General features: G+C 46.0%; 1 protein-coding gene across 9 annotated transcripts in view; it reads left to right on the top strand.

Moving 5' to 3' along the window:
• The window catches only part of LRP8 (LDL receptor related protein 8), a 68,064-nt gene extending 52,409 nt beyond the window's left edge, over positions 1 to 15,655 (top strand). For 5 of the 9 annotated variants that reach the window (XM_062191366.1, XM_062191367.1, XM_062191363.1 and 2 more), the window contains 7 exons: positions 672 to 813; positions 2,087 to 2,239; positions 3,076 to 3,300; positions 5,214 to 5,282; positions 7,878 to 8,050; positions 8,996 to 9,172; positions 11,515 to 15,655. In XM_062191366.1, the coding sequence (XP_062047350.1) occupies positions 672 to 813; positions 2,087 to 2,239; positions 3,076 to 3,300; positions 5,214 to 5,282; positions 7,878 to 8,050; positions 8,996 to 9,172; positions 11,515 to 11,553 (978 nt within the window). In that variant the 3' untranslated portion in view covers positions 11,554 to 15,655. Of the gene's footprint in view, positions 1 to 671; positions 814 to 2,086; positions 2,240 to 3,075; positions 3,301 to 5,213; positions 5,283 to 7,469; positions 7,653 to 7,877; positions 8,051 to 8,995; positions 9,173 to 11,514 lie in introns of those variants that run through there. The other 4 variants (XM_062191368.1, XM_062191364.1, XR_009865921.1 and 1 more) reach the window with 3 other exon arrangements.
• Positions 15,656 to 17,145: the final 1,490 nt, after the last annotated feature.

Raw genomic sequence — 17,145 nt, 5'->3', positions numbered from 1 at the left:
CGTCTGCAGCATTTGCTTGGACTGTATCGTTCAGCTCTCCTCTAAGTACAGCCCTTGCTTCAAAGACAGGAGGGTTCAAACGTGTGTGTGTGTGTATCCATAAATGCATCAGAGTACAGGTATGCTGGTGCCTATCAGATAAATATTTGCACCAGTATTTAGGTAGGTGCTTATTTAGGAGTATGTATGCTTATCTGTGTGAAGATGAGCATGTGGGTATGTGTCTAGATCTGGTTGTGAGGAGGCATGGTTGTGCCTGTAAGACCCATGTCTGTGTGTGTGTGTGTGTGTGTCCAGAGGCTGTAGGAGGCCCTAAAGGGCATAGCTCGCAGTAGCTTACACATCCCTTCCATTCTTATCTTAGTCCCAGGTCCCAGGGATAGTGCGATCTCTTGCGACCCAACTTAGGTTTCTGCTGGGCTGCAGGGAGCAGGCCCAGCTCGGCACCTATGAGTAGGTTTGTGCATAGGATCACTGAATGATCTTCTGAGACGGGAGGGACCCAGGCCAGTATCCATTACAGACCACAGGCAGAGAGTCCACTGTGTGTAGACAGGGGAGCTCAGGGAGATGTCAGGGCAATTCTTGTGATACGGGGTGGGACTGGGCCCTGGAATGGAGGTCATGGGTTTAGACTCTGATGCACTGTCTATGCATCTCTGCCCCTGCAGGACAAGGTGTTCTGGACGGACTTGGAGAACGAGGCCATTTTCAGTGCAAATCGGCTCAATGGCCTAGAAATCTCCATCCTGGCTGAGAACCTCAATAACCCACACGACATTGTCATCTTCCATGAACTGAAGCAACCAAGAGGTAAGTCTTCCCCAGCCCCTCTAGTGCCAGGTCCCTTTTTTTTTTTTTTAAATCTTATTTATTTGTTCATTCATTTGAAAGGCAGAGAGAGTCACAGACAGAGATACCCCTTCTGCTGTTCACTCCCCAAATGTTCACAACAGCCAGGGCTGGGCCAGGCTGAAGCCAGGAGCCTGGAACTCAATCCAGGTCTCCCATGTGGGTGGCAGGGACCCAGATACTTGAGCCATCTCCTGTTGCCTCCCAGGGTGCTAGAATTAGAAGCGGAGCTGGGAGTTGAACCCAGGCACTCCGATTTGGGGTGCAGTCATCCCAAGTAGCTACACCAAATGTCCACCCTTCAGGTCCCCTTTCTGTATCCTCACCATCCACAAAGGAAGCTGTGTTCACATTCATGTCACAACTCCGCATCCCCAGGAATAGTAACAATGACCCCCATCATTACTGGAGTGCATTGCCATCACATATTTTGTCTCCTTTTGCCTCAAGCTTTTTGTGAAATAAAACTGGGTATAAATAATAGGTATATAAATGCCCAGTTTTTGCCAGCCCTACAGAGTGTGGGTATTACTCTTCTCATTTAACAGTTGAGGAAACTGTGGTTGCAAGAGGTAAAATAGTGTTAGCAGGTGACAAGATGAAGACCTAAACTCGGACCCCTCTGATTTCAAAGCTCATTCTACTACTGCACACTGTATCTTGTTTGCTGTTTGTGTCCAGTGTACAAAAGCTAACATACCCTTGGGCTATAGAGTGAGTCATCTTATTGGTTGGGGACAGAACCCAGGAATCCCACTTCTGGGTTATCTGCTCCTCCATCACTAGAATGTAATAATTCCAGCTTCAGCTGAGGTGCTGGCTGCCAGGATGAGGGTGAGAAAGCAAGGCTATAAGGAGATAAGGCTGTACCTGATTCTAGATCTGTACAGTTAAGCAAAAGAGACATCACATGTAGCATAGAGAGAGAAAAAATATGGGCTTTGGAGCCCAACACACTTCAGTTTTAATTCTGCCTCCAAAATCCTTAAAGCTATAACTTTGACAAGTGTGTCCTCTAAGTGTCTTTATCTGTCACTCTGGGGCATAGCACCCACCTCTCAGAACTGTCGTAAGGGCTAAGTGAGGGTGTAGGATAAATCATGAGGCATGGTGCTGAAAGGTGCCCAGTAGAAGTAGAAAGGAAGTGGCCAAGTGGGGAGGCCGTCGTCCTGAGGAGGCAGGAGGACCTGGCACGTCCTGTCGGTGCCCCAGCTGTTGCTCTCTCTGCCCTTAGCTGCAGATGCCTGTGAGCTGAGCGCCCAGCCCAACGGAGGCTGTGAGTACCTGTGCCTTCCTGCTCCCCAGCTCTCCAGCCACTCTCCCCAGTACACCTGTGCCTGTCCTGACACCATGTGGTTGGGCCCAGACATGAAGAGGTGCTACCGAGGTAAGCAGAGCTCCCAGGAAGGGTGGCCCCCGAGCGCCAGAGCCCTCCTGCTGAGCTCTTCCCTGCTGAGCCGTAGGAAGCTCCTGGTTTTCTTGCGTCTCCTTCTCCGGCTGCTCACTGCCTTTGCGTTTGCAAGCATCTCTTTTCTTCCTTCCTCACTCACTCACATCTTAGGGGACACGCCAAGGCTTTCTCTTCTCCCAAGAAAAGATCACATCAAACATTTTAAATTCCATCTCGGGGAGTTTCTGGAGCCCCTTGAAAAGCCCAGGAATCCTGGCCCTCCATGGCTCAGTTCCTGTTTGTATGCAGATGACTGTGTGTTTGCCTGTCTCTTACCTAGAATGCAGCCCCTACACGTGGGTAGAAGCTCTGTTGCAGTATGATGGGCACTGGTGGTCAGTTAATACTTCAACTACACAAATTATGTTCATTTCCCGACTGTAATGTATAGCCAAAGCCTTCTGTCTGAGGAGAAGGCTGTTGCATCGTTTATGATTTTAGGTTCCATTATTAAAAGTGGAGTAAGAATCTAAACCTGGTGGTATAAATGATGAGGGTGAAATCCTTCCGGGTTTATATGGTCCCCTCCTCCCAGCCTTTACAGTACTCTCATCGCACCTCATTCTGCCACACTGTTTAATGCACTGAAGTGCAGTGTTTAGGATTCAGAGAGAGAGGAGATCATAGCCCCTTCAGGATTAGGAAAGGCTTCCAGACAGGCCTTGGAGCTAAGCCATGAGGAGGAGCTCTCCTAAGTATAACTCAGGCAACAACTTGGGTCCTGAAGTAACACCGTTCTCTGTCCAAGTGACCTCCGTGGTGTTCCCCTCTAGCACCTCCGTCTACCTCCACGACGACATTAGCCTCGACCACGACAAGTACAGCAGCTGCCACCACAGGAGCCCCTGGGACCACTGTCCACAGCCCCACCTACCAGAACCACAGCACAGAGACACCAAGCCTGGCAGCTGCGGTCCCAAGCTCTGTTAGTGTTCCCGGCGCTCCCGGCATCAGCCCGTCAACCCCCAGCCCTGCAACCAGCAACCACTCCCAGCACTGTAAGGAAACGTCTTCTGCATTCTCTCATGGCGAGGGAGGGGTCCTAGGGAAGCCAGGATCCGGGTAGTGGGCAGGACTGGGACAAGACGACCAAAGCAGGACTGAATACTGTGTGTCTGTCTCTGGGGAGGAAGCAGAGGGAGGCGGAGCGCCAGCTTGCGACTTAGGAGTCTTCAGCTCCCCTAACTCACGGAGGGGCAGGAGGGAAACTACCTCCTACCTCTGAGCCTCTGCTTTTTCTCCTACCAAGGAGAAATCCCTATGTGCTTTGCGAAGTTGCCTGGAGACAGAGGAAGCAGCAGTGTGACCAGAAGTGCTCGGGCACTTGGCAGGAGTGTGTCCTTGGGCAGGGGTGTGCCCATGTTTTACGAGTTACTGGCATGGGGGGGGGGGGGGGGATGTCCCCCAGGTTTGGGAAAAAACTGATCTCAGTCCCCAGCAGCGTCGGTAAGGTCCCAAGGCAGCAATACCCATAACTGTGGTCTGCCCGTGCCTCTTTTCCAAACCCTGGGATGAAAAGAATTAAGTTCCACAGTTATTAAATCATCAGGAGCAGTAATTGTCACTGGTAGAAATGTTCTACCTCGTTAGCCGGCAAATACCTTTCTAATTGAGTTACCTGCCAGGGGGAGTTCATTTCAAAGGATGAACTCTCTTTAGACGTCTTTTTCCCTTACGTGGGTGGCCTGGAAACCAGGCAGCTCCGCAGCGTCTTTCTCACTGGGCCTGTCTGCCAGTGGAAACCGACTTCAGAGCTGAGCATCAGCTGACCCTGAAGTGTCCAGAGGCAGCGGAGCACGTGTGAATGCCAGCTCCTCTGCCCAGGCCCGCCGCCCAAGCCTGCCCCGGCTCCAGGCTTTAAACCACTGCCGGTGTTGGTCTCGGCCCTGCGCAGGACAGCAGAGTTTCCACGGTTACCTTTGGCAGCTGGCCAGTTCTCTTCTCCTCCTGCGTAGCTAGGTTCCCTTGGGGTAACTCAGAGAACTGGACACGCTGGGAGGAGGGGATCTGGGCCCATGGCCAGGAGCCATCCTCACTGGGAGCAGATGCAGACGACAGCTCCTCTCTGCACCTCGGAAGGCTGGCGTGAGGATCGTGGGGAAAAACCCCGTGTAGACTACAAAGTGCCGGCCAGATGTTGCGGTGAAGATGGCTACAGGAGTGAGAAAGCTGGCCCAGAAGCAGCACACGTCCCACTTAGTGCTTTCCCATACATTTTCTGTTTACACAGCCACCCCCACCCCACTCTCAGCTCTCTCAACTAAGTAAGGCTGTGCCAGGCCTTGGGCTAAAGCATTTCCTATGAATTATTACTTTTAAGTCTTACTATATCCTAGAAGGTAGGTGACGACATTATCTCCATCTTAAAGAGGTAGCATGTAACATGTTACATTTATAATAGATAGTAACTTGCCCAAGGTCACACAGCAGTGAGTAGTAGACCTGGCACATTGGACCCAAGAAGTCTGACCCCGAAACCTACGCTCTTGATCTCACTACACTATACTATGTTCCATTTTAATCACTTAGGAAAAATAAACCAATAATGCAGACAGAACACCAAAAACAGCCACAGAGACAGTGCAATAGACACTGACTGAAAAAGGCAGCCGACCCAGTCGGCAGCATAAAGACCAACGCGCACAGCTCACAGCTCCCTACACAGTGATGAGTCCTGGGCTCAAGTCCCAGCTCTGCACTTACCAGTGAGTCCTTAAACCCCTTAGTAAGACTCAGTCTCCCCATCTGTCCTGCATGCCCCACAACAGTTCTACGGGATCAGGAACGACTGCATTGTTAAGCGTTAACCAGGATCATCATTTCAGAACGAGGACAGGAAACACCTGGGTAGTTAGTTCTTGAGGGCGGAGACGCACGTCAGCATCATTCTGCAAATGTCTGTGCTTTGTAGATGGGAATGAAGGTGGCAAGATGGGCTCCACAGTCACTGCTGCTGTCATTGGGATCATCGTGCCCATAGGTGAGTATGGTCCCAAGTCACTGGGGAGAAAAGAGAGGCCTTTCCAGTACCTGGGGGAAAACACTAGAAAGAAACAGTGAGAAAGACATCGAACTTCCTGCGTCCCCTGTGCTGCTCGAAGAGCCCTGTGCGTTCTGTTTGCTGATAGAATTAATGCTTTTAGTTTCTGCTAATCTAAGGGATGATAGATGAGAATTATTTCCCTGTGAGGCATAGTATCTTTCATAAGCTTATTAACCTTTGTTTACATTTCATCCTTTATGAATTGCCTCTTCAATTTTTTCTTATTTACTATTAGTTGTTTTTGTTTGTGGAAATAGTTATACATAATGAATATTAAACCTTTATAACATATGTTACAGTTTCTTCTAGCCTGACATTTGATTTTAAAATTTGTTTAGGATGTCATTGGTCATGCATAAATCTAAAAATTTTCAATATCAGCTTTGTCAACCTTTGGTTTTACCATTTCTGGATTTTGTATCTTGCTTAGGAAGGCCTGCATCACTCTGAGTTATCTCCTGCTGTTTTCTTCTGCTGTAAACTAATTTTAGGGTTCAGATATTAATTCACTGGGATTTATTTTAGAGTATGGGATGAGGTAGAGATTTAGCAGGTTTTTTCCCACATACTTATCTAGTTTCCCCAAAACCATTACGGAGTGGTCCATCCTTTCCTCTGACTTGAGTTGCCATCTTTACCATAAAGTACCTGCCCATACCTACTTTAGTCTGCTTCCCGGCTGGTTACTGTCCTCCGCCAGTTCTTTGCCCATTCCTATACATTAGTAGCACAACTTTGTGCTATGTCATGTTCACATCTTCCCAGCTATTGTTTTATTGTGTCTCCTTAGAATAATCTTGCCAAATCTATAAAAAATGTGATGCAGTTTTCATTGAAATTGCTTTGCATATATAAATTCTGTGGGAGCATTTACATTTTTACAATATTGAAGCTTGCCATCCGGGAACATGACTTATCTTTCCATTTCAGTCTTTTATGTTCTCCAGTAGAATTTTATAACTCATAGGATTTACACATTTCTTGTTAGGTTATCCCAGATATTTTTAGATTTCTTTTGTTGGGCTATTGTGAATGTGTTCCTACTGCATTACATTTTCTAACTGGTTATTGCTGTTTAAAAAGAAAGCTATTAGGGCTGGTGTGGTGCAGTGGGTTAAGCGCCATTTGTGATGCCAGCATCCCATATCAGAGTGTTGGTTTCAAGTCCCAGCTGCTTTGCTTCAGATCCAGCTTCCCATTAATGAGCCTGGGAAGGCAGAAGTTACTTAGTCCCCTGCCACCCACGTGGGTGACCAGGATGGAGTTCCTGGCTCCTGGCTCATCCTGGCCCAGACCTGGCTATTGCAGGCATTTGGGGAGTGAACCAGCAGATGGAAGATTCTCTCTCTCTCTCTTTCTAATAGGTACATCCTTTTTTTTTTTTTTTTTTTTAAAGATTATTTATTTATTTATTTATTTATTTGAAGCAGAGCTACAGAGAAAGGTAGAGACAGAAAAATCTTCCATCCACTGGTCCATTCCCCAAATGGCTGCAACAGCAGGAACTAGGCTGATCCGAAGCCAGGAGCCAGGAGCCTCCTAAAGGTCTCCCACGTGGGTGCAGGGCCCAAGCACTTGGGCCATCCTCCACAGGCTATAAGCAGAGAGCTGGATTGGAAGAGGAGCAGCTGAGACACAAACCAGTGCCTATAAAGGATGCCAGCACTGCAGGCAGAAGTTAGCCTACTATGCCACAATGCTGCCCCAATAAATACATCTTTAACAAATGAAAAGAAAGCTATTGATTCTGATGGAGCCACCACTATGGAAAGGAATGCTCCTCCCTCCAACTCTGGGATAGAGTGGTTTTTTTAGAGATCCAGGGAAGCAGTGGGGAGGGCAGAGGTGTGGCCAAGAAATCTACTCATTGGTTCAAGACATGCCAGGCACTGGACTTAGAGAGATAACTAAGGCAGTCTGTCCTCAAAGGGTGTGGCTACACCTGTACTGAGTAAGACACTGTGATCTGGGAGCACAGCTAAGGGAGCAACTGACTGCCCAGGGCAGGTGGGAAAGACTTCACATCTGAGCTGGATCTTGAAAGATTAGTAGTTATATGGGGCCGGCACTGTGCATCCCATATCGGTGCCGGTTTGAGTCCTGGCTGCTCCTCTTCCGATCCAGCTCTCTGCTATGGCTTATGAAAGCAGTAGAAGATGGCCCAAGTCCTTGGACCTCTGCACCCATGTAGGAGACCTGGAAGAAGCTCCTGGCTTTGGATCAGCTTAGCTCCAGCCATTGTGGCCATCTAAGGAGTGAACCAGCAGATGGAAGACCTCTCTGTGTGTCTCTGCTTCTCCCTGTAATTCTGTCTTTCAAATAAATAAAAAAAATCTTTAAAAAAGAAGAAGAGAGATTAGTATTTATTGAAGAAAAGGAGAGATGGGAAAAGGGCAGCAGAAAAGAACACACAGACCCAGAGCCTGAGAGGGGCAAAGGGGACTAAAACTGGGGAGGTGGCAAGATAGGTACTGATGCCTGGGCAGTGGGCTGGAGCCTGCAGAGTTTCAGTGCAACATGTCCCCTCCTCAGTGGTCTTGGCCCTGCTGTGCACGAGTGGCTACCTGATCTGGAGAAACTGGAAGCGGAAGAACACCAAGAGTATGAACTTTGACAACCCGGTGTACAGGAAAACAACGGAAGAAGAAGATGATGATGAACTCCACATAGGGAGAACTGCTCAGATCGGCCATGTCTATCCTGCAGTAAGTAGTCCTTGTTGGAGAATTCACATCTGCCCTGCCTTCCATCTGCCTGCCCGTCCATCTGTCCTTCCTTCTTCCCTACTTCTCTCCATCTTCCCTCCCTTTCTCCCTTCCTCCTCTCTTCATTTATCAAGATCCTACCATGTACCAGGCACTGTTCTAGGCTCTGGGGAACACAGACGTGCTGGGGCAAGTGGTTGGGGTAGAACAGGTGTCAGGACCACCTTGTACCTAACAGCTCTTCCTGGCCAATTATCTTTCTGCTAAGTTTTCAGAACCTTTGGCCAGGAAGAGTAACTGTGGCCATTTAACTCAAACATATGCCAAGCATCACATTAGCTATCACACGTCCAGAATAAATAAGGAAGGTACCTGCTCCCAAGGGCCTGGTGGGAAATTTGAAATATTCACACACAGTTGCACAACTGTGCGCCAAGTACCCTGGCGGAAGCTCAGGAGTCCTCTATCCTAGGAAGCTTTCCCTGGCTTTCTTCTCTCTCCCACAATCCCCTGGGCTTTCTCCATCACAGCACTTGTCACATGGTCATTCACTTATCTTTTCCTAGAGATCTTCCCATTAGACCGTGAGATCCTTGAGGGTGGAATAATGTTTTCCTGGTGCCTGGCACAGCATAGCTAGTTTCCAACAAATATTTATTGAACAAATGCTAAGGAAACATCAACAGGGAACTGTTAATTCTGTTTGGGGAATCAGTCAAGAACTACAGAGAGGGTAACAGATGAACAAGCTTTTGAAAGATTAATAGCAGTTTTCCAGGCCGAAAAGGAGGGAAATGGCACTCCAGACAGAAGCATGGGCGAAGACTTAGAGGCGTCACAGACCATGACTTGTTGGGGGAGCAAGGGCCATGAAGTCATTGTTGCATAGCAGAGCCAGGGGGCTGAGTGTGACCACAGGGGTCATCCAGTCCATCCCCCTGTCAGGCAATCAGCAGCTTTGATCGCCCACTGTGGGCAGAGCCCTGTCTGGGGGAGACCAGAGAACTGGAAGAATCAGCCCCTGCCCTCAAGGAGCTTTTTGTCTTGCCTGGGGAACCAAGGTCACAGCTGCACCAACTCCCGAAGAACCCTCTTTCCGAGCTGCCTGTCGTCAAGTGCAAGGTAGGGCAGTGCCACTCTGAGTCTGAGGGGCTGGTGAGTGAGGGCATGGACTCAGGCAGGTGCACTCAATCCCGGAAGGCTTTCTGGTTTTAGAAGGCTGCACATTCTAAGCTGGGTGTCGGGGGAAAAGAGGAAACATGGGTTAGTCGCAGACCCAGGAACTGGCATGCGTTAAGAAAGTGACCAAATATGGGGCAGGGCATGTAGACTTGCTATTGAAGCAAACTGTTTATGAAGGGGGACATGGGAAGTGAATGGAGCAAGTAAAGGGTGAGCAGAGGGCCGAGACGATGCTTAATCTTGGCTGATGCAAGCAATCGGCTGCTTAACCATTTAATCGGAGGGGACACAGTGGAAGGAGCATTGAGCTTGGAGTAAGATGAATCCCAGCTCCACATGTCAAAGCCCTGTGATCTTAGTCACTGCTCTCTATCCATTTTATTTGTAAAATGAGAATAATAATTCTGTCGGCCTCTGGGTTTCAAAAAGTCCAAGGCAATAAATACAGCACCTGTGAGAGTGCTTTGAAGCACTCTGCACCTGTAAAGTAGCATTGTTGCCAGAGAAGGAAATGACTGGGGGAGTTGTTCCTGATGTATCTAAGGCCCAAATAATAAGTTCCTACCACCTGCAGAGAAAGAGTAGTAGAATGAGGAGCTGATCTTCAGTTGGATGCCACCTACTATGTGTTAGAGACGGGTCTCAGGTTTGCTACATTTTCTCATTTACTCTTCACAGTAACCTTTTAAAGTTGCTATTTTTAGCCCCACTTTGCAGATGAGGAAACTGAGACTCATAGGGATGGAATAACTTGTCCAAGACCACAGTCAGCAAGTGGCAGAACCAGGGCTCAAGCTCGAGTCCGTATGTACACAGAAGCCCATGTTCTTGCTGTTCCATCCTGGAGTGAACAGCCGTGAAGCTCTGGAAACTGGTGTTCTCAGCAATCTGTTGTCTCCTCTGTCCCTGTCCTAGCTCTGTCGTCACTACTGGGGCCTGGCTTTGATCTAGGGATCTGTCTTGGAGACAGGGGGAGGGTGGCTGTAAGGCTGCCCTAGAATACCACAGTCCCAAACATCTATGCTGGTGAGGCACAGCCATTGCATCCATGGGAAACCACAACGCAAAGCTGATGTCAGAGGCAGTGGAGTCACTTTTCATCATATGTAGACTCTTCAGAGATGAAGCACATTGGCCTGGTTCTATCTTACACTGACTAGGTTGGTGTAGAATACTGTGGACCCCATACATGTTAGGTACTATCTTAAACATCTCATTTGATTCCCCAACAACCCTATGAGGTAAGTCCTAGTATTATTCCCATTTGACAGATGATGAAACTAAGGCTCAGATAAGTGAAGTGACTAGCCCAGATCTACATAGCTATAAGAAAGATACCGAAATGAAGTTCAGTCCAAGGAGGGAATGGATGAGTGGCAAACAAGATTACATCAGGAATAGTTGGGGAGAGCTATATGTGTGTTCTGGAGGAAGAGAGGGCTACAAATGAAGGGACTGGAATTCAAACACTGTCTGTAAATTTGCAGGGTTGTCCTGTGGAGAGAACTCCAAGTCTGAGAGATAGGATTCAGGAAACATTGGAAGATAGAAACAGATTCCACATCAACACAGGAAAGAATTTAAGTCCACCATCCAAAATGGAATAGACAGGCTCAGGGGTTAGGGTGCTCATCACCTAGTGGTCCAAGGGGAACCTAGTGGCTAATCACTGGGAAGCAGAGGTGAGGGAGAGAGGGATCAGACTCCATTGACCTGCAAGGCCTTCCAGTTCTGTGTCATCACTGAAAGAGGAGCAGCCTATCACCCTCCTAATTGTGATTAGCATGCTGAAGACAGGTAGTAATAGCCTGGGATTTAACACTTGCCAAAGCCAACCCACTGAAGTGGACCAAATCCAAAGTCATAGAAGGGAGGATTCAGAATGTTTAAAAATCCAATTCAAAAGTAGAAGAAAAAGAATATCTGCCAACCAGAGAAGAGCCGTATCTTTCCTACACATTTAAAAAAGAGAGAGAGAGAGAATGTTTAGATCTCTCCTTTACAAAGTGTGACAGAGGACAATGAGGAAAAAAGCTCCAGTTCTGGATTCACACTGAAATTCAGTTTAGCCTCTTGCTGTGTGATCCAGAACAAGCATTACTTAAGTTCACTGAGTCTCAGTTCTCACATCTGTAAAGTAAAAATGATAATCTTGTCTCTTGAAATAGCTTGAAGATGATGTGAGCCAACACCTGTAAAGCAGCAGTGTGTCTAATACTTTGCTGATAATAAATAGGAGCTCTCATGGGTCTAATAATGATTTCTTTGGTCTGTCTCCCCAGCGAGTGGCATTAAGCATTGAAGATGATGGACTGCCTTGAGGATGGGACCACCCCTTCGTGCCTCATGGAATTCAGTCCCATGCACTAGACTCTGTGGATGGTGTAGGACAGGGTGGATGAGTTTCTGTATATGGGTCTGTGTGCGTGTGTATGTGGGTGTGTGTCTTTTTTTTTTTTTTTTTTTAATTTATGTTGCGGAAAGGTAACCACAAAGTTATGATGAACTGCAAACATCCAAAGGATGTGAGAGTTTTTATATGTATAATGTTTTATACACTTTTTAACTGGTTGCACTACCCATGAGGAATTCATGGGCTGGCTACTGTTAAGTGACTAACATGATGTACATAACCAAACAGGCACCCAGGGGACAGAACCTTACTCATCAGCTAAAAACTATATTTACAGAGGATGTTTGATTTTAGGGGCTTTTTTAGGTTTAGGGGTTTGGAGGTTTTTTTTGTAAATAAGATGATTATGCTTTGTGGCTATTCATCAACATAAGTAAAAAAAAAAAAAGAAAAATACTTCAATTCCCTCCCCCCTTTAGATTATTTATTAACATATTTTTAAAAAATAAGATTAGTTCTATAAATAATTTAGAGAAGTGAGAGTATTTATTTTTGGTATGATTGGCCCACCACACAGACTTGGTGTGTGTCCTTGTATGTATGCAAGTATGTGAGAGAGACAGATCTGTAGAGAAAAGGCACACCAGTATCTATTGTTCAAATACAGAAAGAGCGAATTATTTTAAAAGAGTCCACAAGAGTGATTTTCAGAAAAGCCTTTGGAAATTTAGCTCAGAAAATAGATACCATGGTTTGTGCAAACACATGTGAAAGAGGCAAATCTTCTCGCCCCTGGCTGTTCCTGAGACCCTCCTAAGGCAGGAAAGCCTTTCCACTCCCTCCAGGCTGCTGTGGCTCCCACCTGGGCTTTCTTGTCAGTGGTTAAGGTCAGTGCACAGACATCCCGCAGTGCCAGGAGCTTTCGGGAGCTCCAGGAGGAACATGCCGAAACCTCAGCTACTCCTTGTTTTCAAGTTCAGCTCTTTGAGTGACATCAGTTTCCTTCAGGACACTTGGATTGAACTTGAAGTGTATCATCCATATACATAAGTGGAGATGTTTCCAGAACAACCCAAGTTTACTGTAGGGACTGGCTCAGGCTCTGGACCTCTGAGACATGCTGTGAATGAAGATAAGAATGATGGAATAGGTTTTATTACTCACCATTTCTCCATTTCCTTCAAGGGAGGAAAATGTTTTAAAGTAATAAACAGGTGTCTTACCTTTACATATTCATAAAGATAAAACTAATTTTTGGCTTTAGTCAGAAAAGATGGCCAAACTTAAAGTCGTATTTGAGGGGAGAAATGGCATACACAGTATTATATTGGATGTATGTATTCACACAGGGATTTGGTTTACTGCTTTGTACATAGAAGGAAAAATCTGGGTGTATGTATAAATTTTTTCCATGATGGACATCGTTGCTTTTCCTGGGGCTTAGGGGAAGTGGGAAGAAGTGCTGTTTTCTGTTTGTGGGATCTACCATTGGAAACATAATCCTACAGTCCCAGGAGCAATGTAATCCCCTCTGGCTTTCTCATCGGAAGTGTGGTCTTTTCTTGACTCTGCTGTTCTGCCACTTTGCTCCCACCAGACAACCAGGGACCAAGTGCAACATGGGAGTGTTTCACTCCACTAGGAGTGGAGGACATGTATCTAAACATAACATACCTGGAACTTGACACACTCAAGCAATTGCCTCCACCCCCATCCTCAGTGAAGCTTGGCCGTCTCACCAGGGTGATGCCCTTTGAATTTTCAGGCAGACATTCCGAAGTTCTACCATCTTATTCCTGGGACTTCCTCCACACCTTTAAGCAAACCGCTGAGCTCTGGAGCTTGGGCAGTGTTTTGTACAAGGCGGCAGTTTCTTCCTGACAATGCTACGTTGATATTCCAGAAACACTGACTGAGAGGGTCAATGCAGTTGAGCCAGAATGACTAAGAGCAAACAGAATGTTGAGAACAGGGGGCCAACTCCTATGGAGCTAAATCGCTACTATTCTTTCAAGAATGGAAAGTAAAATTATTTTTCACTGAAAATGATGAAAGTGAAAAACATTGACATTATACAAAACAAGAGCCTTTTTGTATAACCTGCCTCCAAAGAAATTGAATTTTCCAGGGAATTAAGCGATAACAGTGGCTGATGTGTAGCTTCTAAACTCCTGGCCTTCACAGAAGAAAAAATACTGAGGTCTACAAACGATGGTGAAATTCCCAGCTTCCTCAGAGACACCCGTGTTTCCTGAATATGCTGCAGCAGCAGTTTGAAAGAGGCAGCTATGGCGTGGCCTTCAAGAATCAAATGGTGAGATACTCATCTGAGAACTGATCCCTCTCCCCCACACTGGGGGTTTCGGAGCGCCCTCTGAGGTGGTTACGTTTTGTTGCCTGTGCCTCCTGTGCATCTACAGTCACTTATAGATCAGAGAGACATTGGACTGGAGCTAAAAAAAGAGCTTAGAGGCAATAAGGCAAAGAGAAAATATACCCAGCAATATTTCAAAGAAAGGTCCCAGTCTCTTTCCTCCTGCAGGAGACTAGTTTGGGCTGCCTGAAGGTTGTACCAGACTATTGTCTTTCCTATGGCCCATCTTTCCAGCGAAGTTATAAAAGCACTGGCAGGAATGGCCTTGTGAAAACTGAGAATATGAAAACTTTATTTATTCACTCTTGATAGCATGATTATTTATAAAACAGATTGAAATAATCTGAAACCTCAACTGGAAAAAAGAGAATTAAATTATGGCAATAAGTACTCTTGATCCCACCAGTTCTCTACATGACTGTAGTGTATTCGTTCTCTAGAAGGGTCTCTAGGTGCTGACGGTGTGCCGGGCACTGCAGATGTAAAGCCAATCTGCCATTTCCTGTCTGACGGAGTAGTAGAGGAAGACGTGGGAATAAGGAATAGATTCTACTCAGAGCACAGTGAGGGCACAAAGCCCACTCTACCTGAGGAGATGAGGGACGAGGTCATCACAGGAGAAGTGACCCTACACGAAGTCTTAAACACTGAGAATAGTCCAGGCCACAGTCCAAGGCCAAGGAAACAGGCATAAAATAGCACTGGGACTTTAAAGAACTGCACATACTTGATCTTCACTGGAACAAAGGCTCCAAAGGGGACTTAGCAAGACATGAGGCTAGATGGAAAGACAGGTTCAATGTAAGCACTTTATAAAATACTTATATTTAAATTACAGCTCAATGAAGCAAACTTTGCTTGGCTGTTTACTGTGTACAAGAAACTAAGTGCATCACGGAAAATTTTCCTGGATGCACCCCCAGCACTTTGCAGATGCGACGTGAGTCAGCCTCAAGCTTTCCAGTGGCCAAAGGGAACTGTTGACTGCTCTTCAGATATCTGAATTGAAGATTTTTGATACGGTCAGTGACAACTAAGATAAAGGCAATGAGATTTTCACAGAAATATGCCATGGAGTCAACACCCTCCTAGGGTTTCTCAGCTGTGAGAAAGGAAACTGGAAATGTTGAAGACATGGAGCCTGGAGAGGAGAGCCCCATCACTGTCCGGTCAAATGCTGCTGGGACTGGGGAGAGGGCGCGGGAACACGAGCCTTCCCCTACCCCCGCACTCCGGCCGCACCCTCATCATTTCACAGAATAGAAATGAGGTAGCACTTAAAGGTTTCAGAGTAAGTCATTTCCTTTCCCATAAATGCATGAAGGTAGAGTATCAGAGTCTTTTAATGCTGAATTTTTAGGGTATTGGGGATTTTTCAGGATATGGAGAATCGAGAAGGTGCGGGGATCACAGCTTCAAATTTTTAGTTAGTATCAAAAAATCAGGAAGCTCTGTTCATTCAGGCTGTGCACTATGTGCACAGTCAAGAATCAGCAGACACCCTCTGCATTCGCAAACATTTTGTGCTGTAAAAAGTAATTTTAACAAAGTCACCTGTATACATACATATATATATATATATATATATATATATTTAAAGACAAGGTTTTGATACTTTTTTTACAAAAACTACAAGAGACACAAATACCTGTACAAACCATGTACTTTTAAAAAGACTTTTGTTCCACACAAGCTGTTGTTAATTTGGGGGGGGGGGGGTACAGCACTGCTTTGTAAATTCCATCACACATTGTATCCAAAGGGGTTTTCCCTGTTTGTCGCCTCCTAGCCCCCAAATTACCATATGTGATATAACAGGCAGGCATGTTAGGATGTTGGGTCACACTAACCATTTCTGCTTTTTGTCTCGTCATTCCCAATTCCGTTAGCTTCTGTACTCGGTGCCCTTTGCAGTCTGGCTTCCCTTCCAGAAACAAAGGGTCTGGCGATGGGGATGCCGCATCCCACAGGCTGTTCTGATGTCATCTTGGTAGACTGAAAACCAAATGTGGACATTGGTAAAATCAGTGTACTGTTTCTAGAGAGAGAGATTAAATTCATTTTTTTTAAATTGCAAGTTTTGTTTCATCGTGATACTTCTAGGAGGGGGAGATGAACTCTCACTAACTGAGTCTAATATGTGCCAGGTATTTACATACATTATCTCGTATTTTGTCAATAATCTTGAGAAACAAATACTATCACTATTATCCACCCTCATTTTATTGATGAGAAAATGAAGTAACCACCCAAAGTCACACAGTTAATTTTCGTGTCCCCAAAGGGCAACTGTACGTGTTTCATCCTCTGCTTATGTTGTCCTCTGCGTCTGTCTAGCTAACTCTGATTTGTTTTTGAGTGCTCCACTTAGATAATGCCTCCTCCAGGCAGTCTTCGCTATTCTTTTAGACTGAATTAGCCAACTCAGCTCTGTTTCCTTCACATTAATTTCTACCTGTTTGCAACCTGGTACTTCTGCCCTGCCATATATACCCCATCCCACCCCACCCCTCCTACTCAGGTGGCTTTTACCAAGGTCAGGCAGGGCCTCCTTGGTTCTCAATCTTGTAAACACTTCCAATCCTTACCTTCCTCTACCTGGAACAGGCATTTAATTGTTGGTCACTCCTTTCTTGTAATGCTCTTATTTTGGCTTCCCTGAAGCAGTACCCCTGGTTTTCCTCCTACCTGTCTGGCCACATCTTGGTCTCCTTTGCCCATTCCTTAAATTATGGTATTCTATCTCAAATTCATCCATTTTTCTATGTCTTGCCCTATCTGAGTACAGATTGCCATCATGGTTACCTTAATATTTATCTGAATTTCATATATGATTTCTTTCAAGGAGTTTGTGGAAAATGGAATTAAAATATTTATTTTGGTGCAAAAAAATCTGTGAAATCCATGCATAGTTTTGTCATGATACACATTTCCCATGAACCTTTTGAAGACCCCTTCATACTTCTAGTCTTTCTTATTCCAACCTACAGTATTGCTGCCAAAGTGATCTTCCTTTATTCTAAAGATTTGTTTGTTTATTTGAGAGGCACCAGACACAGAGAGGGAGAGACAGAGAGAGAGGTCTTTCATCCACTGGTTCATTCCCCAAATGACTGCAATGGCCGGAATTGGCCAAACAGGAGCCAGGAGCTTCTTCCCGATCTCCCACATGAGTGCAGGGGCCCA

The sequence above is a fragment of the Lepus europaeus genome, chromosome 5 (assembly GCF_033115175.1).
Source record: "Lepus europaeus isolate LE1 chromosome 5, mLepTim1.pri, whole genome shotgun sequence".
Taxonomy (NCBI): domain Eukaryota; kingdom Metazoa; phylum Chordata; class Mammalia; order Lagomorpha; family Leporidae; genus Lepus; species Lepus europaeus.
This window is presented reverse-complemented; position numbering and strand designations above follow the sequence as displayed.